This window comes from Littorina saxatilis, linkage group LG17 (assembly GCF_037325665.1).
Source record: "Littorina saxatilis isolate snail1 linkage group LG17, US_GU_Lsax_2.0, whole genome shotgun sequence".
Taxonomy (NCBI): Eukaryota; Metazoa; Mollusca; class Gastropoda; order Littorinimorpha; family Littorinidae; genus Littorina; species Littorina saxatilis.
The window spans coordinates 56,120,087-56,142,586 of NC_090261.1; the positions used below are offsets into that span (position 1 = coordinate 56,120,087).

Here is a 22,500-nt window from a genome sequence, read left to right on the forward strand (position 1 = left end):
CTGTCTAAACCCCTGGAAAAGCATATACACACCCATCTCCTTAAATATGTTGAAGAAAACAATATTTTTCATCCTTATCAATCAGGTTTTCGTCCTAAACATTCATGTCATACTGCTCTTACCCGGCTCTGTGATACCTGGCTAAAAGCAATAAACAATCGTGAAATGGTTGGAGCGGTATTCCTTGATCTCAGGAAAGCATTTGACTTAGTTGATCACGCTATTTTGTTAGACAAATTACTTATTTACCTGCAAAATAGCTCATCTGTGTCCTTTTTTACATCATATCTGTCAGATAGGAAACAAGCAGTCTACCTAAACGGTTCATATTCATCACAAGGCACTGTAAAATGTGGAGTCCCACAAGGTTCTATCCTTGGTCCCTTACTGTTTGGACTATACATTAATGATTTACCATTACACCTCAAACAAGAAAATGCTGTACTTGATCTTTTTGCGGATGACTCAACACTTCACAGCAGTAATACAGATATAAATCTCATAAGAAAAGTACTCCAAGAAAGTATAGCAAATATTAATGATTGGTGTAATTGTAACAGAATGGCACTGCATCCTAAGAAAACAAAAAGCATGTTAATAACCACAAGACAAAAACACCAGCGACAGCCTCTGAGCCTTGATCTTATGCATGGTACAGTTAGCATTGCTCAAGTCCATCAACACCGTGTGCTTGGAGTTGTAATTGATGATGAACTTAACTGGCGCTCTCACATTGATACAGTTTATAAACGAGTTTCTAGGAACCTTTTCTTACTTAACAAGCTCTGGTGCGTTGTTTCTGTGGATGCCCTCAAAATGTTTTTCCACGCACACTGTCTCTCTCACATTTGCTATGCATCTACTGTCTGGTGCAATGCCAGTGATGTTCATATAAAGAAAATAAACACACTTCACAAGAGAGGTGTAAAGTTATTAAACCGAGATCCCAATATGACTACTCAAGAAAAATACACTCAACTGAACATTCTTCCGCTACATCAGCAGTTCTTTTTAAATGCTAGTGTTTTCATGTTTAAAATGTACAACCATGAAACACCTTCATACATCCAAGACCTGTTTGAGCGTCCTCCTGGTAGAGCGAGGCTTTTGAATTATACGCTACCGCTCCCACGCATTGATTTGTATAAATCTAGTTTATCCTACTGGGGATCGCTTGTGTGGAATATACTTCCAATGTACTGTAAAACATGTCAAACCCTTTCATCTTTTAAAAAAAATGTTCGAAAATATCTTTGTCAAAAATAATTCTCTCCCTACGCTTTAAAATCATAACTGTTACTGCATAACATCTTAATCATCATTTTATTAATCAATGAACCACGTTATTATAACTAGTGTTTTGTTACTTTTAACCTGATTACAAATTCTTAGTTAATTAGTTATTCGTTTGGCTGTTCAATACATGTTATATAAATATATAATTGTAATGTATAATGTCATGTATGTCTAAAAGGGACAGGTTGGAAGATTAGGCATTGCCTAAAACCTTTATCCCTTTGTATTAAAGTTTTGAATCTCTCCCCTTCTCTTACCTTTGTTGAGTGTTCATTTCATCCCCAACCCTGTCATCGTACCTCAAGCATACAGTCGACATTAGATCAAACGAAAGGTGTGCCTGTGTACAGATGACAGAGGTGGACCAAACCAGGAGGGACGTTCGACGCGCACAGAACAGAGGGGCGGCCCGCAGGTTCCGCGAGAAGAAGAAGAAGAAAGAGACCGACGTAAAACAGGTAAGTTATGTGTGTTTCTCTTCGTCTTTCGCTGAAGACTCGGCCACAGATCTATGAAATGCTTCATTAGAGGAGAGGCGTGAAACGGGGCGGGAAGGGGTGGTGACTTATATATATATAGGCAAGGGGTGACGACTGACGTTTAAGTCGGGGTGAGAGATGACTTGCATACAACAAGGGGTGTCTGAGGACCTACGTACAATGTAAGATGAATTACGTACAAAGGGCGATAACTTACGTAAAATGCGTAATGGTTTTTGAACAATGGGTGATGACTTCCGCACAGAGATTGAACGCTTATGACGAACACAAAGTTGATGACCTACATTTGAAGGACGGGATGACTTTCGTTCACAGGATGATGACTTACGCACAAGGGGCTATGATCTACGTACCTTTTAGTGAACGTTTCATAGAAAGCCGCTGTCGATCGTACTTTTTGGCCCTCTCGTTTTCCATGTTAATGAAAACACATGACTATTTTTGAGAGCGGAGAGACGTGGTAAACAGGCCATCTGCAACACACATTCATTGTAGATTGTTTGATTCTGTGGCCAGCAAATGAACGAGAGCCAGGAAAAGAACCGCCAGCTGATGGCAGAGAAAGAAGCTCTGATCCGCGAACTGTCGCGTCTGGGCCAGGAGTTGCTGCGTCACCGTCACTGCGGCGACTGTCGTCTGCTGCAAGGTGCTGAACGCCTGATGCACGTGCTTCCTGACGTCACGCCGCACTGTCAGCACATCGGTGACCTCGACAACATTGATGCACGCCCGCGCTGATGTTGCATCTCCGATTCCTGGGCCGAGGTGCACGAGAAAGTGACCAACCGGGTGGGACCCAGGCGCGGTATTGGATTGGTTGAAATTCAGATTTGTTGTGATTTCAACGAATCAGACCCCGCGGTTTGTTCTCGCCCATTTGGGTGGAACCCATTTTCGGTTCGTGCACCTCAGTCCTAACGGCAGAGGGGTGGGGGGGGGGGGGGGGGGGGGGGGGCAAGGAGAATTAATAAAAAGTAAAACTTGGGTAAAAAAAATTGCTGACAGCGCGGGAAATGAATGAACTGAACAGCACTTGTAGTGATCTCTCTGCAACATTCCTGTAACATGAGCGTCCAGAGCTCTTGTATTTTTGCTCATTAATGAAATTTTCATTATTCAAGATCACTCCTGGATATCCGTATAGATCTCTTCCCAGTGTGTCATTTTGTACATGATTGCACTGTGTGTTAGAATAACAATCATCATATTTATCCGCTGAATTTTGCACAAAGACGATGGGCACAAGCTGCGAAATTAAAGGTGGGGGGTGGGGGGGGGGGGGGGAGGATTGGGTTGATGGAGGGAATGTGTGATGATAGTGGATTAAGGTCATTCTTGTTCATTTTGCCAAAGTCTTTATGGATTAAACCAGAAGCAGGGGATGTTGCTTACCTTTGCCGTGTATAGAGACTTACGCTTGTTTCTTTAGACATTATTTTCGCAGTTTTGAAAGTTTTTTCGTGTGATTGCCCATACTTGTTTTCCTGATTTTACGAGAGACACGATCTTATTTTAAGATATCCACCGATTGTATTGTTCTGTGTTACCTTATTTCCTTGTGTATATGCTACTATTGCTGTATATAATCGTTATAACCAAAGTTTGTATGGAGTGGAATTTAAGGCTATCTTGCCAGGACATGCAAGTGTTGAGATAGTCGATTCAGACGTTTAATGGCGCATACAAACAGGCGCGCGCGCACGCGCACACACAGACACAGACACACAGACACAGAGACACACACACACACACACACACACACACACACACACACACACACACACACACACACACACACACACACACACACACTGCCGTCACTAACACGCTATACAAAGTGTTCTTGATGTGTTTTAAATGTGTACATTTGCATGAAAAGACGGGGCGGGGATGTAGCTCAGTCGGCAGCGCGTTGGATTTGTATCCAGTTGGCCGCTGTCTGCGTGAGTTCGTCCCCACGTTCGGCGAGAGATTTATTTCTCAGAGTCAACTTTGTGTGCAGACTCTCCTCGGTGTCCGAACACCCCCGTGTGTACACGCAAGCACAAGACCAAGTGCGCACGAAAAAGATCCTGTAATCCATGTCAGAGTTCGGTGGGTTATAGAAACACGAACATGCCCAGCATGCTTCCTCCGAAAACGGCGTATGGCTGCCTAAATGGCGGGGTAAAAAACGGTCATACACGTAAAATTCCACTGGTGCAGAAAACACGAGTGTACGTGGGAGTTTCAGCCCACGAACGCAGAAGAAGAAGCATGAAAAGTGATATTCAAATTACAGATATGTAAATTTTTGGATTAAGCTTCTTTGTGTGAAGAGTTTGATGTTGGCGAAACTTGGAGCATTGAATGTTTCGGCAGTGTGTCGATCTCTCAGAAGTGTTACGATATTACGTGTACATCTTGCGACTTAAGGCTGGAGAACACTTTGGAGGCCCAATTTCAAAGTGATTAGGTAGTTTTAAAAGTTACTTTTTCTGTTAGTTCAATGTTTGCTTTATCAGGAAAATACAAAATATAAAGGGCTTAACGCGCAAAATTTTAAGATAACGACTGAAGTTTAAGCATAGGTATCAGATTTTTTCACGCAAACACTACTGAATAAGTTGCAATATTGTATTGTGAAAATGTAAACAAAATAACAATCAGATGATCACAAACTGAAGAAGAGAAATAGGGAAGCAAAATAGAACATTAAACGTAGTGATTTTACTTGTGAATTCGGAAAAAAATCCTTTTGTATCCATTTTGAAGCTCAATTTGAAGCATGGAACACCAACAAACATTGATTAAAAGTGTTAAAGTGATTACAGTGTTCAGAAATAGTATTAGATACCAAGTTGAGTTATCACTCTTTACCAATTTAAAAAAAAATACACCTGTTAACGCGCAAAATTTTGAACTGTGATGCTTTTACTACCCCCACCCCCTTCCCATTTGTCAGAAAAGAGTGCATATTATCTTCCAAATAGAAAAGCAAGGTAGTCAGATGATCAAAAACTTAAGAAGAGAAAGAGGGAAGCAAAATAGAACATCCAACATAATAATTTAACTTGTGAATTATGAGAAAACTATTTTTTTTACCCATTTGTGAAGCTTAATTTGAAACTTGGAACACAGACAAACATATATTAAAAGTGTTAAAGTGATTACAGTGTTCAGAAATAGTGTTAGATACCAAGTTGAGTTATCCCTCTTTACCACTGTTAAAAGAAATACACCTCTTGTCGCGCAAAATCTTGAACTGTGATACTTTTACTTCCCCCACCCCCTACCCATTTTTTCAGAAAAGAGTGCATAATTATTATCTACCAAATAGAAAAGCAGGGTAGTCAGATGATCAAAAACTGAAGAACAGAAATAGGGAAGCAAAATAGAACATCCAACATAGTGATTTAACTGGTGAATTCTAAAAAAACCCCACTTTTTTACTCATTTTATTAGCTTAATTTAAAGCTTGGAACTGAAGACAGAAAAAAAAAATTAAAAGTGCTAAAGTGGTTACAGTGTTCAGAAATAGTGTTTGATACCAAGTTGAGTTATCCCTCTTCATCACAGTTAAAAAAAACACACCTCTTGTCGCGCAAAATCTTGAACTGTGATGCTTTTACTACCCCCACCCCCTTCCCATTTGTCAGAAAAGAGTGCATATTATCTTCCAAATAGAAAAGCAAGGTAGTCAGATGATCAAAAACTTAAGAAGAGAAAGAGGGAAGCAAAATAGAACATCCAACATAATAATTTAACTTGTGAATTATGAGAAAACTATTTTTTTTACCCATTTGTGAAGCTTAATTTGAAACTTGGAACACAGACAAACATATATTAAAAGTGTTAAAGTGATTACAGTGTTCAGAAATAGTGTTAGATACCAAGTTGAGTTATCCCTCTTTACCACTGTTAAAAGAAATACACCTCTTGTCGCGCAAAATCTTGAACTGTGATACTTTTACTTCCCCCACCCCCTACCCATTTTTTCAGAAAAGAGTGCATAATTATTATCTACCAAATAGAAAAGCAGGGTAGTCAGATGATCAAAAACTGAAGAACAGAAATAGGGAAGCAAAATAGAACATCCAACATAGTGATTTAACTGGTGAATTCTAAAAAAAACCCACTTTTTTACTCATTTTATTAGCTTAATTTAAAGCTTGGAACTGAAGACAGAAAAAAAAAATTAAAAGTGCTAAAGTGGTTACAGTGTTCAGAAATAGTGTTTGATACCAAGTTGAGTTATCCCTCTTCATCACAGTTAAAAAAAACACACCTCTTGTCGCGCAAAATCTTGAACTGTGATGCTTTTACTACCCCCACCCCCTACCCATTTTTCAGAAAAGAGTGCATATTATCTTTCAAATAGAAAAGCAGGGTAGTCAGATGATCAAAAACTTAAAGAAGAGAAAGAGAGAAGCAAAATAGAACATCCAACATAATGATTTAACTTGTGAATTATTAAAAAAACCATTTTTTTACCAATTTTTGAAGCTTAATTTGAAACTTGGAACACAGACAAACATAAATCAAAAGTGTTAAAGTGATTACAGTGTTCAGAAATAGTGTTAGATACCAAGTTGAGTTATCCCTCTTTACCAATTTAAAAAAAAACACACCTCTTAACGTGCAAAATTTTGAACTGTGATGCTTTTACTACCCCCACCCCCTTCCCATTTGTCAGAAAAGAGTGCATATTATCTTCCAAATAGAAAAGCAGGGTAGTCAGATGATCAAAAACTTAAGAAGAGAAAGAGGGAAGCAAAATAGAACATCCAACATAATGATTTAACTTGTGAATTATGAGAAAACTATTTTTTTTACCCATTTTTGAAGCTTAATTTAAAACTTGGAACACAAACAAACATAAATTAAAAGTGTTAAAGTGATTACAGTGTTCAGAAATAGTGTTAGATACCAAGTTGAGTTATCCCTCTTTACCACTGTTAAAAGAAATACACCTCTTGTCGGCCAAAATCTTGAACTGTGATACTTTTACTTCCCCCACCCCCTACCCATTTTTTCAGAAAAGAGTGCATATTATCTTCCAAATAGAAAAGCAAGGTTGTCAGATGATCAAAAACTTCAGAACAGAAATAGGGAAGCAAAAAATAACATCCAACAGAGTGATTTAACTGGTGAATTAAAAAAAAAAACCCAATTTTTTACTCATTTTATATGCTGAATTTAAAGCTTGGAAGACAGAAAAAAAAATTAAAAGTGCTTCAGTAGTTACAGTGTTCAGAAATAGTGTTAGATACCAAGTTGAGTTATTCCTCTTCATCACAGTTGAAAGAAACACACCTCTTGTCGCGCAAAATCTTGAACTGTGATGCTTTTACTACCCCCCACCCCCTACTCATTTTTCAGAAAAGAGTGCATATTATCTTCCAAATAGAAAAGCAAGGTAGTCAGATGATCAAAAACTTCAGAACAGAAAGAGGGAAGCAAAAAACATCATCCAACAGAGTGATTTAACTGGTGAATTCAGAAAACACACACTGTTTTACTCATTTTTTAAGCTGAATTTAAAGCTTGGAAGACAGAACAAATAAATTAAAAGTGCTAAAGTGGTTACAGTGTTCAGAACTAGTGTTAGATACCAAGTTGAGTTATCCCTCTTCATCACAGTTAAAAGAAACACACCTCTTGTCGCACAAAATTTTATACTGTGATGCTTTTACTACCCCCACCCCCTACCCATTTTTCAGAAAAGAGTGCATATTATCTTCCAAATAGAAAAGCAAGGTAATAAGATGATCAAAAACTTAAGAAGATAAATAGGGAAGCAAAATAGAATATCCAAAATAGTGATTTAACTGTAAATTTCAGAAGAAAAAAACCCTTTTTTTTAATCATTTTTGAAGCTGAATTAGAAGTTTGGAAGACAGAAAAAAAAAGAAAAAAAGTTCTAAAGTGGTTACAGTGTTCAGAAATAGTGTTAGATACCAAGTTGAGTTTTTGCTCTTTATAAAAGAAACACACCTCTTGTCGCGCAAAATCTTGAACTGTGATCCTTTTACTACCCCCGCCCTCTACCCATTTGAACAGAAAAGAGTGCATAATTTGTATTCTCTTCCAATTAGAAAAATAGGTAAAAGCAACTGGACATTTTTAAAATACATCTTTTCTGTCAGTCCAAGGATTGCTTAGTCCATTAAAAACAAACAGACTAGGATTTAACGCACCCATTTTAAGAAAAAGTTAACATGATAATTGATATATCAGACTTTTTTTTATGCAATTACTACTGAAGATTCCAGACCAGGTAAAACAATCATTTTATATCCTTTGTCACATTTGTTTGTTTTTTTATAAATCTATCTATAGCGAGTCTTGTCTCTTTGTGTCATTTAGTTATTTTCAAGAATTCTATCCTGGCAACAACAACAACAAAAACACCTACCTACCTACCCTATTTTTTTTAGCCATGTTAATAGAAACAGACAATTTATTTGTTTTGGCCTAAAGATCTTGAAACATTTGTTTTAATAGAGAAATAACAAGTACAGCCATTAGCTGTGTCACTCGAATTTCTTTGTCAGGCTGAAACTTAGCTGTTGCGTTGGTGTCTGCTGTGTGTATCTGGGTCCAAAGCAACTTTCACATTCTCATCTACACACTCACGTTACACAAGTATATATACAATTCCACCCACAGAGGCGTTCGGGGATGGGGGTCTCGCACTCGGGCGAATCACACCACAAAATACAAAGTATAACATACACAGATTTTACTATTGAACCAAAAAGCAAATTAAATCATGAATAAATCAATCAAGCAAAACTTCCACACAATGACACACTCACTCTCGGTTCACACTGTGCTCTGGACGTGCACACTTGGCAGCACGTATACCGTTCCGGCACCGTTTGTCTTCCTGCAAGTCCAGCATAGGCACACGATTGTCCAAGAATCACAATAATCCTCGTGAATGTCACAGCAGGCATAGTAGAAAAGTCCAAAAGGGTGCGTTGATGGTGGTAATCCGGTGTACACACACACACACACACACACACACTCCGGTTTGGTAAGTTACCTGATAAATAATGTAGCCTGTGGATTTAACGGGGAGACTGGTCAGACAGGAAGAGCATTTCACATTTCCGATGTTCAGCGATAAACTTGTTTTCTTCGAGAGTTCGATCTTCGTGCGATTCTGGCGCGTTGTCACCAAGAACGTAAAAAAAACCCAGGATATCATCATGATGCCTCTCTACAAAAACCAGGCAGTCTAGGAACTCTTCATCTAAAGTCAGTCAGTATTAGCCCCTCAACACAATCCTCATCTTGTCCCATAGTGATTTCTGCTGCAAAAGAACGTGTGGTTCTTAACTCACAAGACGGATTTGTCGTCTTCCATTGCGAAATTCAGATCTACCCCAACTACGTGCATTGATCTGAGCAATAAAATGTAGATGCGATAATCTGCAAACATCTCTTCAACACAATCTACATTACTTGTCCCATCGTGATTTCTGTCGGCAAAGAACATGTGGTTCTCAACTCACAAGACCGATTTGTCATCTTTCAGAAATTCAGATCTGCCCCAAGTACGTGCAATAAAATGTAGAAGCGATAATCTGAAAAAAAATCTTTTCGCGTGAACGCTGCCACGTTGTCATCAGTCCGATGTCTTTTATCCAGAGCAGGGATGAACACACTTTTTCATCAGTAGTTTGTTATGTTTATCCGCTGACTGCTTTCCATTACTTGTCGTCTGTTTTAGCTTGACTCGTGGGGTTCTTCAGCCAGGCAAAAAGTGCTTGTTTACTGACACGTTCTCACGTACGACATGTCGTAAATGCAAGTTCTAACGATTGTTTTTTATTGCACTGATAGAGAATGTCGATATTTGTAAACGTCTGCCATTTCCTAATGTTTATTTCATTATTTTGCATACGGATATGGCTAGTAAGTGGATAATCTGTTACGATACGAAACGCGTTCTAAATCCGGGAAGGGAGGCTACTCCAACGAAGAAGGGAGGCTACTCCAACGTACTTTCCAAAGTGTGCTCCAGCCTTAATGCTCCACAGATTTGCACATATAAGATGTGCCTTTATTTTGTTTGATAAGAACATTTTCTATATTGTGCCATGAAATATTGTCTGTGGTATTTTACTGTCAAACCTTCTTTCGTCAAACATCCAGTTTTAGAGCTTTTATATTTACAAAATTTCAAAGTATATTTTTCTCAATTTCTATTCGCAATTTTTCTTTTCAAAAAATCTATGCAATGTAATCGAAATCGTAACCAAAATCGTCATTTGGCAACTACGAACAACATCGGAGTTCAAAGCCCGTCCATCCAAAACCATTTTTGCAACATTTGTTGGTGTTTTTTTGCCCAATCATCAAAACCACGTTATTCTCTTTTATTTGTCAAACGGTTTCAATGTGAAGATGTACGCACAAAACTTGTACAATCTTGTAAATAAGATGTCTTTTACGCCAGTACAGTAAAGCCCCGGCCTTGAAACTCCGACTCCGTAATGGGGCTTTACTTTTGAAAACTTTTTGTTCGACACGAAGGCCGGATTACGCGTAGCTTTGGCTTCTGGTTGATCTCTATGGCAGTGCAAGAAGAGTCAACCGTTTGAGAATCATTCGCAATGACGACGAACCTTGCATATATCGGGAGATTGTTGTAGCTTTTATTCTTCTTTGTTTATTTTTCCACTTGCACGTTCGTTGAAAGGACTTAGTACGGCCAGACGGACACACACTGCTGTTAGAATTGGATTTTGTTTATGGTAGCGGGGTTTTGCTAATGCGTTGGTCATCGGGGCTTTGTCCTATCAAAATAATAAGTCGTTGGCCACTGCGGCTTCGTCGCCGCTCTCTGTACGGAGTAACTGCCCCTGACACGGCCAGTGAGTCAGTCACGTGACCTGCTAACACTCTGACATGCCAGCCAAGACCGATCGAAATAGACTGACGTGTTTGTTTGTTTTAATTTGACGGGCCATTGATTTAATTGAGTGATCCGGGCCATTCGTGCTTATTCTGGCTTTGTTATTGATAGATTTCTTTGGTTTGGTTGATTCAGCTAAACGCCAGTAATAGTTTCAGAGAGTTTCAGAGAGGCAAAAAAACACGAAACACAAAAATTCTGCCAGAATGTCTGAAGCCCCAAAAAATCGGAACGACAACTGGTGACGATCGCAGGAACTTTTACCTGCAGTGATGTTTTCTTGCGATCTTGTTTGATTTTGTATAAGATTTTGTATGTTTCATATCATGACATCAGTTGTCAAAGGTAGTAATCTTTTTCATTACAGTTTTCAAGTGTAGGATTCTTGTCGTAGTGCTTTTCATACTTTTTCAGTTCTGGTGTCAGAAAAAAAAAACTAGTCATGGTTTTGAGCCCCAGTAACAAATCATCCGTTCAAAGTCAAGTTTTTAAATTCGCATCATTTTTTTTGTATGTATATGTATACCAATTTTTGGTGCCTTTTGGCAAATAGTCATTTTGAAAGTTGTAAGAAACAGCCAAAGCATTTATTCCACTAAATAACGTTTTCATGAATGTACCATTTTTCCAGAATCATCATCATCAACAATTCAAGTCAAGCTGAGGCATTGAATCCAGCTTTCGCAATTTCTTAACTGGCTGTTTCTTTGTTTTACTAGATCAAACATAACCAATACTTAACTGATCTCAAAAGGGATTTTTGCCAGCTATTGTTCACATATTGCAGGCACTATTTCAACAGTATGTGTTCAGGTTATTTTGTTTCGAATACCTTTTCTTTCTGTCTGTTTTTAAGTCCTTGGTTTTTTTTTTTCTCTTTTTTTTTTATTAAACTGAAAACGTTTGTTTTTCTGTGCATCACCTAACTCTGTAATGATCCATAGGATCATTTTCTTTATTCTTCAGAGTCGTTTCATACCCTTGTAGAACCTTCCAGCGAAAGTAAACGTTGACTTGAAAAAAACCTGAATGTTTGGTTTCTTTGGTGTGTGTGTGTGTGTGTGTGTGTGTGTGTGTGTGTGTGTGTGTGTGTGTGTGTGTGTGTGTGTGTGTGTGTGTGTGTGTTTGTGTGTCTTTGTGTGTGTGTGTGTGTCTTTATGCGCGCGCGCGTGTGTGTGTGACTCACTGTATGTGTGTGTGTGTGCGCGCGTGTGTGTGTGTGTGTGTGTGTGTGTGTGCGAGTGTGTGTGTGATGAATACGGGTGCAGTCGATTTAATCAATATTTTGGGACCTTTTCCGCAGTACCCAGCATTTAGTCACAAAGAATGACAAACACGATTCCATCTTTTTATATTTAGTCAAGTTTTGACTAAATATTTTAACATCGAGGGGGAATCGAAACGAGGGTATGGTGTATGTGCGTGTGTCTGTGTGTGTGTCTGTGTGTGTGTCTGTGTGTGTGTGTAGAGCGATTCAGACTAAACTACTGGACCGATCTTTATGAAATTTGACATGAGAGTTCCTGGGTATGAAATCCCCGAACATTTTTTTCATTTTTTTGATAAATGTCTTTGATGACGTCATATCCGGCTTTTCGTGAAAGTTGAGGCGGCACTGTCACGCCCTCATTTTTCAACCAAATTGGTTGAAATTTTGGTCAAGTAATCTTCGACGAAGCCCGGGGTTCGGTATTGCATTTCAGCTTGGTGGCTTAAAAATTAATTTATGACTTTGGTCATTAAAAATCGGAAAATTGTAAAAAAAAATAAAAATTTATAAAACGATCCAAATTTACGTTTATCTTATTCTCCATCATTTGCTGATTCCAAAAACATATAAATATGTTATATTCGGATTAAAAACAAGCTCTGAAAATTAAATATATAAAAATTATTATCAAAATTTTTTTTTCGAAATCAATTTAAAAACACTTTCATCTTATTCCTTGTCGGTTCCTGATTCCAAAAACATATAGATATGATATGTTTGGATTAAAAACACGCTCAGAAAGTTAAAACAAAGAGAGGTACAGAAAAGCGTGCTATCCTTCTTAGCGCAACTACTACCCCGCTCTTCTTGTCAATTTCACTGCCTTTGCCATGAGCGGTGGACTGACGATGCTACGAGTATACGGTCTTGCTGAAAAAGGGCAGCTACTTGACTAAATATTGTATTTTCGCCTTACGCGACTTGTTTATATTGTTATTTTTTGTGTGTTGTGTCCTCTGATTTACTTCTCTTGTATTTGTGCCATCTCAAAGGCAACGTACAAAGACATTAAAAATAACGTATTATCTTGGACGAGAAATTTCTGCTTTTTTTGTTGTTTGGTTTTTTTGTTGCTTTTTTTATACCTCCCGCTACGAGCTTTGTCACGTGCCGTCGTGCGTATTACCATGCTGACGTGCACAACCGTTCAAACCGTTTTCAAACGCTTGAACACAGATTCGCCACCCCTCCCATCAGATCTACCCGATCTATTGTGCTTGAGCGAATCGACCGGAAAAAAGAGCTACCTGTCTTTCCTAAATAGGAGGGAAATAGGGGCAAATGGGGTGGTAGTGGTAAGAGAGAGGGGATTGAGGGGGGGGGGGGGTGAGGAGGGGTTAGGAGAAGGGTACTGGGTTGGAAATTATTCCAGCGTCGCGGACGACGCTGGTATCTGCGGTCGGGAAGACTTTTGAGGAATTTGCCTGCAGGGCGCCGCCATGTTTTCTGTGCTCGACTGCGAGCAGACCACAGGCACATTACACCCAAAATTCTTGTAGGCATACACAGACGCAACATAGCATATACAGACAATAACACCCACAACACTTCAACTGCATATGAAAGGAATAAAAATAAATCCGCAAATCAGTCGCGCACAATACACCAGAAAGAAAAACAAGGAGTACCAAAGCGGCGTGCAGAAACTAAACTGACTCGGAGACTGAGAAGAAACATTTATCACACGATGTGGATAGCAAACATTAAAATAAAACAGATAAGTCAAGCAAAAAATAAACACAAATATCGAAAACACAATAAACAAAGGTAAAGAAAACAAAAAGAGATGCTTGCCGACAGTCAGTGTGTGTGTGCGTGGTTTGCCGTGTGCGTCAGCGGGGTGTGTGTGTGTGTGTGTGTGCGTGCGCGTGCATGCGTGCGTAGGCTACGTTCTTGCGTGTGTGCGTTCGAATGAGAAAGAAGAGAGAGAGAGGATTGAACAATGAGGTCACGTTCTCTGTCACATGAATACATATACACACTCTGAAGGCTACCTCGGACACGAACACTTGCCAACAACTGTGGTTGGATATGCTTTTGAAATGTAATATTTTTTCGACATGATTTCTGGACATACGAATCCCGCTGTGTTGCCTACTGATGTTGCGAATGATGAAGGTTTTGAGTTGACTGACCTTGAGGAGGGATTGCATCAGGCGTTTATCGTCTCAAATTATATCCTTGCTACTTTTCAGGAGTCAACTATTGCCATTCATGGTAACTTGGATAGTCAATGTTTTTATTTGTTTGATTCCCATCAAAGAAACAGAAATGGTAACCATTCTTCAAATGGCGCTGCAGTTTTGATGTCATCAAGTTAATTCCTTTGCAGAATTGATTGATTTTCTCAAAAGCCATTATCAATGTGTTCATTTCTGTCCAACTGCAATGCAAACTCAATGTGGAGGAAACAAGGATTCATTACAAACAAGTCATCCCTGTACATCAACAGATTTATGTACCTCAATCAATACTGCTAGTATGAGTGACAGGAATCTAAAAGAAAAAAACAACCAAACGCAAATGTACTAGTACTTCTACGACTCGTTTGAATGTAAAACAGAAATGTAACACTATCTGTGACAATGACGGTTCTACGACTCGTTTGAAGGACAGTATAGATCGAACCTTAACCCACAACTACGACAATTTGTGTCAGACTTTTTTGAACAGGAAAATATGCCTCTGTTCAACAGTAACCAAAACATGGAAGATATTTTTGAAACTTTACAGAAATGTAACACTAGCCTATCTGTGACAATGTTGCTTTTGAATTGAACCCACATTTGTTGAACAGGAGAGAATGTTCCTGTTCAACAGTGCCCAAAACACTGAATCTGACGTTTTTGAATCTTTTCTGTCATCTAACTGAATCTGACGTTTTTGAATCTTTTCTGTCGTCTAACCCAATTGCTCATGACTTCATCGATCTTGAACATGCCTACTTTTCAAAGAAAGACAGACAAAAGCGAAATCTGCATGTTAGCCATCTGCCTGAAATGGTCAATGCACTTTTGTAAAATTGTCACAGCTGTTATGCACTTTTGTGAAATGGTCAGTGCACTTATGCAAAACTTGGTGCTGTGCTGTTAACATTTGAACAAAATGCAAAATGCATTTTGTTCAAATGTTTAGTGCAACTTGCTACTATATAATCGCTGTATGCGCTTTGTGGTAATAATGCACTGTTGTGAAAAGTTTGCGCTAAATGTTGGCACTATGCATCATTGTTGGAGCACCCTCCTGTAGATGCACCATGCTGAAAAATGTACTTATGAATCAAGCATTGACTGAAATAAACAATTTATATATCCAGCACAACATGCAATTCATTAACTTTTGACCCTAACCTTTAACACTTCCCAAAATAAATCTTTGGTGGACATTGCATCGACGCTGTTCATTTTGAATGAACATTTTTCTTGTAAACTTTACCAGGGGGGTGGGGGGAGGATAGTAGGATTACCGGGGGGGGGGGGGGGAGGGCGATGGGGTGCGAGGTCGGGTTGGCACAGCTAGGGAGTTAAAATGAGTAAAGCAAGCAACGGAAATAAGGGTATTTTCCATTATTGGGTTGATATGGTTACAGGGGTGGAAAATGAAATAGGGGTTGATAGGATGGCAAGGGGAGAGTGGTACTGCTGGGGGCCGGGGGGAGGGTGTATGAGGCAAACAACACAAATGAAAGGAGAGAAGAGGAAAGGGGACACTGCAAAACTGGAGCAGGTAGACATGTGTGTGTGTGTGTGTGTGTGTTTGTATGTGTGTGTGTGCGCGCGTGCGTGCGTGTGTATGTGTGTGCGTTTGTGTGTGTGTCTCTCTGTGTCTGTGTCCGTCTCACTCTGTCTTTGTCTGTGGCAGTGGCTGTCACTATCTCTGGGCTAGCTCGCGTGCGCACGTACGCGTGGTAAGTGTCACGTACAACTCAAGGTCACGCCCGACATACACGCAAGAATCGTCACGAGTGTTTGCAGTTCGTTTCGCGCGAAAACAAGATCGGGGGATGAAACTGATGGGGAGGTTGGGGTGGTGAAGGGTGTTATGTTGGAGCCAGGGCAGTACGTAGAAGTTGATGTTTTCGAAGGATGCGGTTTGGGAGACTGCTTTAGGTAAGCGGACGGGGGCAGTGGGTGGTCGCGCAGGGAGTAGGAAGAGATTATGGTGTGCAGAAGGGGGTTTGTAGACTTTTCGTTGGGATTTCTCATAGTGGATGTAAGCTTTGTTGACTGTCACTTTGATATATATACGGACTCTCAACAGCAACACGTGCGTGAAAGTACTGCCATTGGTTTGGCCAGTGTCATATATTCAGTAGTTACTACTATTCAATAAAACAGCCACAAATTTAAAAAAAATATCCACCAGTGTTATATTCAGTCGTTACTACTATTCAATGAAACAGCCACAAATTAAAAAAAAAATATCCACAACTCATAAAAACTATAGCTTAAAGTCTGAGCCTTTCGGTGAGGATGGTGACTACAGGATGGAGGAGGGGGGGGGGGGGGGGGGCAGAGAGGTTCAAGTTTAGAGGAGTATTCCGTTAATCAGTTCGTGTCAATTGACCGTTAATTCACCCGACTCTTTTGTTTCTCATGTTTGTTTATGGTTCGTATTTGCAGTAAGTGCTTGTGCACCTACACGACGGATAATTTTAGTTTTGATGAGAGGTGAGACGGGTGCAGTTTATCTAACGTGTGATTAACTACAATTTCAGATGCGGTTGGGATAACAGCCAGACGACTGACATTCATGGTTCACTGCACACAGCTTAAATCAGTGCGTGTGTGTTTAATGATAAAAAGCTTTTTAAAGGCTGAATGTTGTAAAGTTATGGTTGACTGCACATATAAATATACTCTCTCTCTCTCTCTCTCTCTCTCTCTCTCTCTCCATCTATCTTTCTTCTTTTTTTTCTTCTTTTTCTTCGTTCATGGGATGAAACTCCCACGTTCACTCATGTTTTTGCACGAGTGGGTTTTTACGTGTATGACCGTTTTTACCCCGCCATTTCGTTTTTCTATAACCCACCGAACTCAGACATGGATTATAGGATCTTTTCCGTGCGCACTTGGTCTTGTGCTTGCGTGTACACACGAAGGGGGATAAGGCACTAGCAGGTCTGCACACAAGTTGACGTGGGAGATCGGAAACATTTCCATCAACCCACCAGGCGGTCGCGGCCGGGATTTGAACTCACGACCTTCCGATTAGGAGGCCGATATTTTATCCACTGCGCCCGTCATCTATCTATATCTTTCTTTCTGTCTGTCTTTTTACATTTAGTCAAGTCTTCTTCTTCTTCTTCTTTTCGATCGCCGATCACACTTGGAGTCCAGATCTTGAGATATAATTAGTGGTCCTCTGCAGCGCAGCCACTGGCCCGTACAGCTTGTTGTGCAGGGACTCCGGCATTGGCCAGATTTCCTCTCTCAGCACCTGGTGGTTCCTGCAGTCTCGTAGGATGTGGGCCGTGTCCTGCTCTGCTTCCCCACAAGAACACATGGGGGAGGGCACAACATGCAGCTTCTTGTGGAGATGCTGGTTAAGTCTGTTGTGTCCCGTTCTCAGGCGGAAGATGGCCACCTGCTGTGGTCTGGATAGCAGGTGGTAGCTGTCCTGTGGCTGGGGCGTCCTGTGCAGAGACTTAATGATGGTCTTCATCTCTGTCAGGCTCACAGGGTTGTTCTCTTGCTCATCTTCTGCACCCAGCTTTGCCATCCTGTCCGCCTCTTCGTTTCCTTGTACACCACAGTGGGAGGGGATCCATTGCAGTACTGTCCTCAGGCTTTTGATGTTGTGTAGAGCGTGTTCGAGCTGAGGCAGTTTGCTACTGGTCATTGCTTCTAGTACTGACAGAGCGTCAGTCAGGAAGACCACCTGGTTGTCATGGTTGACTCTGTCGTTGATGGTGTATGCTGCATGGATCAGTGCCTGTACTTCAGCTCTGTAGTTTGTACAGTGGAGGCCTGTTGGTATAGCCTCTGCTTGCCTCTCTCCACTGGGGTACTGGACATACACCCCCGCTCCTCCATTTTTGACGGCCTCTGTGGCTGACCCATCAGTATACACCCGTATCCATGCTTCTTGGGGGTACCTTTCTTCAAGCATGGCAAGAGTCAGGGCTTTTTTCGTCACATTGCTCTGCTCGTCCTTTGTTGTGAGGTAGGGGACACTGGTCTGTATGTCCAGGTTTCCTTGTCTGTCTTCCCAGGGTGGGGCGTCAAGGGAGAAAGATGGTGGCTCCACTAGCTCTGGCATCTCTGTCTGATGTTTCTTCTGCAAAGCCCTTGCCTCAAGAGCGAAGCTTGATCTTTTCAGCCTGCCTGAGGACATCTTCTTGAGTCTGTCACTCATTGGATGGTCATGAGTGCACTGGTACTTGGTGGCTTGTACCATTGTTTTGCAGTCTCGCCTTTTGCTCAGTGGAGGAATGCCAGTCACCTGTTCCATCTTCTGTATGGGTGTTGATTTCGTTGCGCCCGTGATGATTCTCAGCGCTTGGTTCTGTACTTTGTCTAGGGCCTGCTGGTGTGTCTTGGCTGCTGTTGCCCAAGAGCTTGATCCGTACTCAAGGTGCGGTCGTACAGTCCCCTGGTAGACTGATTTCAAGATCTTCTCGTTTGCACCCCAGTGTGATCCTGCCAGCTTCCGCATGATGTTTAGTTTTCTCCTGGCCTTTCCCTCTGCATTCATGATGTGTTGTTTCCAGGTCATGCGCTTGTCATAGGTGACCCCCAGGTATGTTTGCTGGTCTTCAAATTTCAGGGGTGTGTCACCCAAGGTCAGTTTGCCAGGTGTCGCTTTGGCAGAGAGTGTGAAGAGAGTGGCAGTGGTCTTCTCCCTGTTGATGGTCACACACCAGTCTTCCGCCCACGCTGCAACCTTTTCTAGGGCAAGTTGCATCCTGTAGGTTGCTGTGGTTGCATACTCTTCCGAGCACCAGAGAACAAGGTCATCAGCATACAGTGCCGCTTGGACTCCCTTGGGCAACTCTGGTACCAGGTCGTTAATGAAGAGTATGAATAGCGTGGGGGAGAGTACTCCTCCCTGTGGAACTCCTTGGCGTAGTAGCACCTTTCGGCCACAGTGACCGTCCACCAGCACTCTGGCCTTTCGGTTGTGCAGGTACGACTTGGTCCACTGGTACATGTTGCCTTTGACGCCGGAACGTAGGAGCTTCACAAGGAGTCCATCTTTCCAGACCTTGTCGAAGGCCTTCTGCAGGTCAATGAAAGTGGCCAGGGTGACCTTCTGGGCCTGGTAAGCATCCTCTATGACCTGGCTAAGGTGTGTTGTCTGGTCCTCCGTACTTCTGTGCTGTCGGAAGCCGGCTTGTTCTGGGACGATGATGCTTTCTGATTCCAGGTACAGCTGCAGGCGCTGGTTGACAATGCGCTCCATGGTTTTGCATACGCAGCTTGTCAGGCTGATGGGTCGGTAGCTCAGGGTTTTGGTCTTGTTTTTCCCTTTCTTTAAAACTGGGATCATCCTGGCTTCCTTCCAGCACTGAGGTACCTGTCCCTGTCTCCAGCTGAGGTTGAAGATGCCCAGTAGTTTCTGGAGGGCCGAGTTGCCTATGTGTTGCAACATCTCATTCGTAATGTTGTCTGGACCTGGAGACTTCTTCTTTTTGAGCTTCTTGGTGGCATTCTTCAGCTCGGCCATGGTGATGTTTTGTTGCATGGCATCCTGGACGTTTCTTTCTGTTCTTTCTCTAATTTCTGTTCTGACTTCCTTTTGTAGAGGCAGGGGTATGGTGGTGTCGCTTTCTCCCCGATATGCTTGGGCGAAAGCATTGGCAGCGGCTTTTCCCGTGAGTGTTCTTCCTTCCTCCTCCAGGGTGATCTTCTGTCCCTTGTTGCCCTCTTCATTCAGTGCTCTTGTAAGTTTCCAGAGCTTTGTTGTGTCTTTTTCCATATTCAGCCCTGCCGTCTTTTCTCTCCAGCCTCTTCTCTTGCACTCTAGCTTTGTCTTCAGATGTTTTGCTTTGCTTTCTTGGAGTTTGATGTTGTTCTCCTGGCTAGGGTTCGTCTCTGCCTCTTCTCTCATTCTTGTGAGTGCATCGTGCGTCTTCTGCAGCTCATCGGACCAGTATGGGATGTAGTCCTTCCTCACTCCACGTGGGATGCTGTCCTTGGCTGCCTGGATTATGCTAGCATTGAATTCCTTTATCACGTTGTTGATGTTTCTCCCCTCTGTTTCTATGGCTCTGGTCAGCTCATTTGTTCGTATATTGAACAGTCCCCACTTTGCCTTTTTGTAGTTCCATCTCGGGTGTTGTGGATGCTCAGATGTTGAGTCTCTACTGATGGTAAGGAGAACTGGGCGATGGTCGCTTCCACCCAGCTGTTCATCCACTTTTCTTGAGATGTTTTTGTGGATGTCATCTGTGCACAATGCCAGGTCTGGTGTTGTTGTTGAGTGCCAGCGGCGCGAGTAGAAGGTAGATGGATCTCTGGGGTCGTTGACAAGGATCAGGTGGTTGTCGTCCTGCCAAGATTCAATGTCTTCTCCTCGCCTGTCTAGTGTTTTATATCCCCAACTCTGGGACTGGCTGTTAAAGTCTCCAGCGATGAGGAAGCCGCTGTCAGGGACCTGGATTGTGTCAAGCGACAGCATCTTGTCGTTGGGGCAGTAGTAGTTGACGATGTTCATCTTGCTGTCATTGGTCGTTATCTTGACTTCTATGTACTCTGCTTCTTCCATGTATCTGTTGGTTTCACTGGCATTTATGTTGTTCCTGACCAGAGTCATCACTCCTCCTTTCTTCCTCCCTTGTCGGTCACTCCTGAACACCTGGTACCCTCGGATCTTAAAGGGCTTCCCTTCTTGCAGGTGTGTTTCCTGAATGCAGCAGATGTTGATGCTGTTTTCATAGAGGAAGTGCTCTAATTCTTCCTTCTTATTGGATACCCCCTCTGCATTCCAATGCATGATGTTAATAGTGGGGTTGTCCTTGGCTCTGCTGTTTTTCCGGCCAGTCGCTTTCCTTTCTCGTCCCCTGGCTCCACAAGACGAGATGAAGGGACCTCCAGTAGGTGAGGGTGGACTCCTTTGAGGCGCGGAGCCCGGCGCTGCACCTGCCTGGTGGATCCTCACAGGGCGAGCACCATTACTGTCAATTCTGTCTCCAAGTGTCATAATGGCAGTTGATGCGTAGTGTTGTGGTTTGTTGGAGTGCGCCGTGCGGCCTAACACATACGTCTTCAGCACTCGAGGTTTCTGTCAGGGTTACCTCACCCTTAGCTCATGGCCCAAGGACCTGCCCTGTGAGCACAAGGTTGGTCCATATTAGTCTGGCCTCTACCCTTCGGCCTGTCCAGCTTGGGAAGCCCTGCCAGGAGTTTACACTCCCGCTGGCATAGCTCTTAGGGTCACCGAGACACGCAAACCACCACACCACGTTAAGGAATGGGCCATGTGGTGGATTTAGTCAAGTTATGACTAAATGTTTTAACATCGAGGGGGGAATCGAGACGAGGGTCGTGGTGTATGTGCGTGTGTCTGTGTGTGTGTGTGTGTGTGTGTGTGTAGAGCGATTCAGACTAAACTACTGGACCGATCTTTATGAAATTTGACATGAGAGTTCCTGGGTATGAAATCCCCGAACATTTTTTTCATTTTTTTGATAAATGTCTTTGATGACGTCATATCCGGCTTTTCGTGAAAGTTGAGGCGGCACTGTCACGCCCTCATTTTTCAACCAAATTGGTTGAAATTTTGGTCAAGTAATCTTCGACGAAGCCCGGACTTCCGTATTGCATTTCAGCTTGGTGGCTTAAAAATTAATTAATGACTTTGGTCATTAAAATTCTGAAAATTGTAAAAAAAAAAAAAAAATTTATAAAACGATCCAAATTTACGTTCATCTTATTCTCCATCATATTCTGATTCCAAAAACATATAAATATGTTATATTTGGATTAAAAACAAGCTCTGAAAATTAAATATATAAAAATTATTATCAAAATTAAATTGTCGAAATCAATTTAAAAACACTTTCATCTTATGCCTTGTCGGTTCCTGATTCCAAAAACATATAGATATGATATGTTTGGATTAAAAACACGCTCAGAAAGTTAAAACAAAGAGAGGTACAGAAAAGCGTGCTATCCTTCTTAGCGCAACTACTACCCCGCTCTTCTTGTCAATTTCACTGCCTTTGCCATGAGCGGTGGACTGACGATGCTACGAGTATACGGTCTTGCTGAAAAATGGCATTGCGTTCAGTTTCATTCTGTGAGTTCGACAGCTACTTGACTAAATGTTGTATTTAAGTGTGTGTGTGTGTGTGTGTTTGTGTGTGTGCGTGCGTGTGTTTGTGTCTGTCTGTCTGTCTGTCTGTCTGTAGATGTGTGTGTGCGTCTGTCAGTCTGTCTGTCAGTCTGTCTGTCTGTCTGACTGTGTCTGTCCGTCTTTACTGTCCGTCTGTCTGTCTGTCTGTCTGTGTCTATGTCTGTGTCTGTGTCTGTTTGTCTGTCTTTGTGTCTCTGTGTGTGTGTGTGTGTGTGTCTGTCTGTCTG

General features: G+C 41.7%; 1 protein-coding gene across 1 annotated transcript in view; it reads left to right on the forward strand.

Moving 5' to 3' along the window:
• LOC138953110 (uncharacterized) overlaps positions 1-2,709 on the forward strand; it is a 10,042-nt gene extending 7,333 nt beyond the window's left edge. Inside the window, exons 3-4 of the mRNA XM_070324893.1 lie at positions 1,647-1,754; positions 2,313-2,709. Coding sequence (XP_070180994.1) covers positions 1,647-1,754; positions 2,313-2,534 — 330 coding nt within the window. The 3' untranslated portion in view covers positions 2,535-2,709. The remainder of the gene's footprint in view (positions 1-1,646; positions 1,755-2,312) is intronic.
• The last annotated feature ends 19,791 nt before the right edge of the window (positions 2,710-22,500 follow it).